Raw genomic sequence first — 6,112 nt, forward strand, 5'->3', positions numbered from 1 at the left:
GGATATTCAGGAAGCATGCTGAACCAATGAATGAATGAACAAATGAATGAATAGCTGATTCTGACTAGTCAACCAAAACTTAATTAGCGCCATTGCTTCCGGATGTTATTGCTTCTCAAGGGAGTATGCAATGCGAAAGAAGAAAGAAAAAAAGGCGCCTCTCAATCGTCAAATATCAGTAGATGCATTGGTTTTATTAACTGATATTTTCTCTTCAAAGGAAAGGCTGATTGAGTCTTGCACAGGCGAAAGATCCACTGGGTCCCATTGGTTCTCTGTGTCTCCTGCTACACAAATTACTGACGGAAAGATTTGAGCCTTCATTGTGACCACATCCATAGAGACCATAGTCCAGAGAGAACATTTGGGGCCTGAATCAACTGCTGGTGTTTGTTGAGCAGAAACAATGAGTCTCTGACTTCCCACCAACAGCTAACCTGATATCAAAGAGCCAAGAGGCATCTCAGATTTGTCAACATTGCTTTAATGAGCTGAGGAACTTCTCATGGTAAACTCAGCAGCTGAGTAACAGGATGATGGCACCACAACAGGTAGATAATCAAGGCAGGAGGTCAAAGCACTGGAGCCAACACCCGCCCAGGATGGGGTATAAAAGGGTTGGGAGGAGAGGAGGCTTCAGTCTCAGTGGCTTGGCCTTCCCAGCTGATCTGAAGCTCCTGTGCAGCCTCAGCCCTACACCATGACCTCCTTCTACAGCACCTCCTCATGCCCTCTGGGTTGCACCATGGCTCCTGGAGCAAGAAATGTCTCTGTCTCTCCTATCGATGTTGGGTGCCAGCCCGGGGCAGAGGCCAATGCTGCCTCCATGTGCCTCTTGGCCAACGTGGCACACGCCAACAGAGTCCGTGTGGGGTCGACTCCCCTGGGCCGCCCCAGCCTCTGTCTGCCCCCAACCTGTCACACTGCTTGTCCCTTGCCAGGGACCTGTCACATTCCCGGCAACATCGGAATCTGTGGGGCCTATGGCAAAAACACCCTGAATGGCCATGAGAAGGAGACCATGCAGTTCCTGAATGACCGCCTGGCCAACTACTTGGAGAAGGTGCGCCAGCTGGAGCAGGAGAATGCAGAGCTGGAGACCACACTCCTCGAGAGGAGCAAGTGCCACGAGTCCACCGTGTGCCCCGACTACCAGTCCTACTTCCGTACAATCGAGGAGCTCCAGCAGAAGGTGAGGTGTGGGATCCCCTGGGCATGCTGGGTCTGAGAAGGCAGAAGACTTCGCAGGAGGAATCTGCATAAGGTCCAGAGAGCTTTGGGTTCTTGGTTCCTCTTGGACATGAGCGTAAATACCACACGTGGAGTGGGAGCTTAGAGTATGGTGCTTTGTGTGTGAACCATCTTTCCGTTTTCCTCAGATCCTGTGCAGCAAGGCTGAGAATGCCAGGCTGATTGTACAAATTGACAACGCGAAGCTGGCTGCTGATGACTTTAGGATCAAGTAAGTCAGGATGAGGAGGGTCAGTGTGACTTCCCTCCTGCTGTATTTCCAAGGGCCTACCCCATTACTCAGTCTATATTGTAGGTGTTCAAAAACAGTTTTTGACTAGAAGAATATTTCTCTCCACACCTTAAATTAGCCTGTTGCTAGAAATGGTCATTATATAGGAGGAAAGAGAATATAAGCATTGAAAGAAAAAGAAGGGCTGTAGTCTAGATTGGTTAGAACCTATGTCACTTTCTCCCATATCTAGAAGATAAGAGGATTTTGCTTTTCAATCAGAAGTAAAATTGAGTCATCACAAAAATAAACTGTCAATGTGTAGGCTGTTGCTAGACTCACTGACTTTTGGCCAAATCCATCAGCTGGAGGAATTGTCACTGAAGCTCCTTGGTAGCTAGAGTTGTGCTTGAATGAAGGGGAAAAGCAAGAAAACAACGAGAAATAATGAATCCAAGAGGAAAAGCAGCAAACTGAAGGTCCAGAGGCTTATTTTTAGCCATTCTTTTTCCTGGCCAAATGACTCCTATTATGGCAGAATAAATGCTGCATTTGAAGTCAGAACACTTAGGATGAGTCCATGCATTTACTATTAACTGGGCATGGAATTCTGAACAACTCGTGTTTTGTTTCTGAGCCTCAGTCTTCCATCTGGTCAATGGGCATAATGTCCTGACTACAAACTGTGTCGCTGCAGGATTGAGAATAGTGTATACTGCCCACGTGAACAAATGAGGATCCAAGGTGGTGTGGGAGGTAGGAAGCCAGGGCAGCCGAGAGGGGCTCTTGGGGCATTCTTTTTGACCCTGTACCTCCTGTGACGGAAGGCTGGAGAGTGAGCGCTCCCTGCGCCAGCTGGTGGAGGCGGACAAGTGCGGGACACAGAAGCTCCTGGATGACGCGACCCTGGCCAAGGCCGACCTGGAGGCCCAGCAGGAGTCCCTGAAGGAGGAGCAGCTCTCCCTCAAGAGCAACCACGAGCAGGTGTGGCCCTGGGCGCTCAAACTCCTGGGGAGGGCGCTGGGCAGACAGGGGAGCTCCCCAGCCCCGGGGCTCTCAGAGCATTGCCTGGGCTCAGCTGGCCTAAGGATGCAGGGCTGAGGTGGGTCTGAGGGTCCAGAGGGCCTCCGTGGAAAGTGCAGACTTGCCTTGGGCATGAGGAAGGTGTCCAGGTGGGCTCTCCCAAATGCACTCTGGGCAAGACTTTCCCATTTGCTTATGTGTGGGACTCCCCTCCTACTGCTTGCCAGGGATGGAGTTCTGGTGCTGTCTGCTCCATCAAAGGCTGTTTCCTCACGCAGGCTGTCTATCGCTTCCCCGTTTCTGCAGGAAGTAAAGATTCTGAGGAGTCAGCTGGGGGAGAAGTTCCGGATCGAGCTGGACATTGAGCCCACCATTGACCTGAACAGGGTGTTGGGGGAGATGCGGGCTCAGTATGAGGCCATGGTGGAGACCAACCGCCAGGATGTGGAACAGTGGTTCCAAGCCCAGGTGAGCGGGGGTTACAGAGCCAGGAAGTACCTGGCCTCCATCTGGGCAGGGAGGTGACTGTGTTTCTCTGTGCTCCAGTCTGAAGGCATCAGCCTGCAGGCCATGTCCTGCTCCGAGGAGCTGCAGTGCTGCCAGTCTGAGATCCTGGAGCTGAGATGCACGGTGAACGCCCTGGAGGTGGAGCGCCAAGCCCAGCACACCTTGGTACGTGTCCTTCACCCTCACTGCACTGCAAATGCCCCGTGCCATGTCCTGGTAGTAGCATCTCTTAAAGTCTCACAAATCAGTTCCTTCAACATTAAGTCAAAATCTGGGGTCCTCTATACCCGATGGAGACGTCTTGCTGTCAAGTTCAGTGTGACCCAGGGAAATGGTTTCTTCAGAAAATCAAGTCCACTTCCTTTACAACACAGTGCAGAAGTTCAGGCACTCACTCCACAAGATTTTACGAGGTGCCTGCTTTTTGTCAAGCACTGGGGATACAGGGATCAACATGACAGTTCCTTAAGTTAGATTTGTGTGTATGAGAGAGAAGTCATGGTCATGTTGACAGTGATTTCTCCAGAGCTCTGAGAATGTCCTATGACATTTTGGAATTTGCCCTATGTGTGATGAGTTTGGTCATGATTTTCACTGCTGAGTTTTGGGGCACCTGGATCTCTTACCCCTTTATTTCCCATTACAGAAGGACTGTCTGCAGAACTCCCTGTGTGAAGCCGAGGACCGCTACGGCACAGAGCTGGCCCAGATGCAGAGCCTCATTAGCAACTTGGAAGAGCAGTTGTCCGAGATCCGGGCTGACCTGGAGCGGCAGAACCAGGAGTACCAGGTGCTGCTGGACGTGAAGGCCCGGTTGGAGAACGAGATTGCCACATACCGGAACCTTCTGGAGAGCGAGGACTGCAAGTACGTGTGATCTGGGCAATTCCTAAGCCACACACATGACTGTCAGGCAATTCCTCAGAGGTAATGGAAGTGCTTGCAGAAGATATCATCTTAACAAACAAGCCTTCCTGTGCTCTCTTGCTCAGTGACTCATTAACCTTTCCTGGTCTGTGCAGACTGGATTATTGAGAAAATGTTCTCTAAATGATAGCCAGGTCCCTAAGCCAAGTCTTCCCCAAGGATTCCTGGATGTAGAAAGATACAGATGAGAGAACTGTTGGTATAGATTCTCTGGTCTGCGTGCCTTGTTGGTGGCAGGCCCGGCCTTCACCCTGATCTTACCCTTGTCCATGAATCACTGAGACATCTTTTTAATGTAACTCTTCTTTCTCTCCCTGCAGACTCCCCTGCAATCCCTGTTCCACGCCTGCCTCCTGTACTTCTTGTCCAAGCTGTGGCCCTGTCACCGGTGGGTCTCCCTCTGGCCATGGAGCCAGCACGGGGAGATGATTCTGAAGGCCTGAGTTAGGAGATTGAGGCTGGTTGCACTGGGGTCAGGAGTGCCCTCACCTTGCTCAGTCTTCCTTCAGGACCAGATTCACTGAGGCATTTTCCCTAAACCAACTGGTAGCAGATACTTTCAAGGAGTGGCTCCCTGCCTATGCCTCTAAGCTGTATTTTTTGTTGTTGCTAAAATGTTGTAATTATCTTCCATGAAAGCAATTATTTTTCCCGGTGTCTCTTCTTGGTTCTTTTGGTTCTATTCCAGTGTTTCAGAATCTCCAAAAATGTAACTGGGTTCCCTGCATTAAATGGTCAATAAACCTTCCTGCACCAAGTGCTGTCCCCCCGGTGTTGGTTGCATGTGAGATGTCGGAGAATCCTGGTCGTCAGGTCCTGTGTCCTCACTGGCTCTGACATCTTGCTTCCAGGAGCTCCCTGGGGAGCTCTGGGGCCTCTGGATGAAGGTCCCTTCCTGATGTTGGATGTGTATTCACCTTTCCCAGGGATCCCTATAGACTGGTGGAAGGAAGTGATGCCAGTTGCCAAGTTTGAATTCTTTCACAACAGCTCAGAGCTAACATGTCCCTACCATGTTTTTGGCATCTTCAGCCTCATGTTATTTTGTCCAAGAGCAAAATCACATCACTTAGCATTCTAATCTCGTCAAAGGAAGGTCGTGTTGAGAATTGCCTGAGCCAAGTTGCCAAGTTTTTCCTCTCACTCCAGTTGGCCCCTTTCATGGAGCCATGGAATTCTCGCCCACTCTCCCAAATGCAGAGGCCCAGATTGGGCACTGGAGACTGGGGTCTTGGTCCTGGGGCACCTCTAGGCTTTAGTTTTCTCTAGAGAGATGCTGCCACTGATGTTTCTGTTGTCTATTCTGCTGCTGTCTTGGAGGTGCTGGCGGTGAGGGCTGCCCCTGCCATCAGAGCACTCCAAGTCCCTGCCTGCCTCTCGGATGTGGCTTTGGCACTGGCCAAGGTGGTTCACAGCCAGATGCAGTTATAAGCAGGTGGAGGAGCAGCCCAGAGAGGCTGCTGCCTCCCACGCCATGCTAGTCAGTTTACGGCAAGCACCAAGTGTGTCCAGAAGAATGAAACTCTTGGGTCTCAGCTTGTCCATGTGCCCTGGTGCAAAGAGCAATGAAAAACTGGTCCTTCTTCATGGTGGCATAGTGTGGTAGAGGTGGATCTTCTCTAGGGTCAGGGAAACTTGGGTTCAAATCCCACCTTGGTGACTCTGAAGTGGGATTTGAACCCACCTTGCTGAGTGAAGTTGGCCAGGTCACTGCATTCTCTTGAGACCTATTCCTTGTTTGTGGAAGTAGGATAGTTGTATTTCCCTCTCACTGTGGTTGAGGGGTAATGCATCTAATGTTCCTGGCATCTAGAAGGTGTTCAGTGGATATTGGTTTATTGGGGCTCCCTAGGAACCAACAGGTACAGTCTCTTCCTCCCAGAGAGAAAAAGGAGCTGAAGAGATAGTAGCAGAACCCACTCTCAGCATCGGGGCCCTAGATTCTACGTTGGTGGCTGGAAAGTTTGGCCATATTCCTTGTTCATGTACATGCAATAATAAAAGCCATCTTCTGTTGTCATTAGGCCTGTTTCTCACTCCAAGTAGCCTAACTGAATCCAAAAAAGCATCCATTGGGCTGTCAGAGGACAAGACTGTTTGGTGGGCTCTTCTAATGAGGAACCCACAAGAGTCATGTTTTAAGAAGTGGCCATGACACTCCCTGACCCTCAGTGTGATGGGGTTGTGGAGATC

The 6,112-nt window shown here is 50.5% G+C and overlaps 1 protein-coding gene across 1 annotated transcript; it reads left to right on the forward strand.

Moving 5' to 3' along the window:
• The first annotated feature begins 266 nt into the window (after positions 1-266).
• Positions 267-4,684, forward strand: KRT37 (keratin 37). Its single transcript, XM_031011468.3, has 7 exons — positions 267-1,192; positions 1,380-1,462; positions 2,290-2,446; positions 2,792-2,953; positions 3,032-3,157; positions 3,639-3,859; positions 4,240-4,684. The coding sequence occupies exons 1-7, from the start codon at positions 701-703 to the stop codon at positions 4,346-4,348; spliced, it is 1,350 nt and encodes a 449-aa protein (XP_030867328.1). The 5' UTR covers positions 267-700; the 3' UTR covers positions 4,349-4,684.
• The last annotated feature ends 1,428 nt before the right edge of the window (positions 4,685-6,112 follow it).

Source organism: Gorilla gorilla, chromosome 4 (assembly GCF_029281585.2).
Source record: "Gorilla gorilla gorilla isolate KB3781 chromosome 4, NHGRI_mGorGor1-v2.1_pri, whole genome shotgun sequence".
NCBI classification, from domain to species: domain Eukaryota; kingdom Metazoa; phylum Chordata; class Mammalia; order Primates; family Hominidae; genus Gorilla; species Gorilla gorilla.

What these genes read in the sequence shown, in the direction of transcription:
- KRT37 (XM_031011468.3), top strand. Translation starts at nt 701, where the DNA reads ATGACCTCCTTCTACAGCACCTCCTCATGCCCTCTGGGTTGCACCATG. An exon ending in TCGAGGAGCTCCAGCAGAAG is followed by an intron (nt 1,193 to 1,379) that starts GTGAGGTGTGGG and finishes CGTTTTCCTCAG; the next exon opens with ATCCTGTGCAGCAAGGCTGA. An exon ending in TCAAGAGCAACCACGAGCAG is followed by an intron (nt 2,447 to 2,791) that starts GTGTGGCCCTGG and finishes CCGTTTCTGCAG; the next exon opens with GAAGTAAAGATTCTGAGGAG.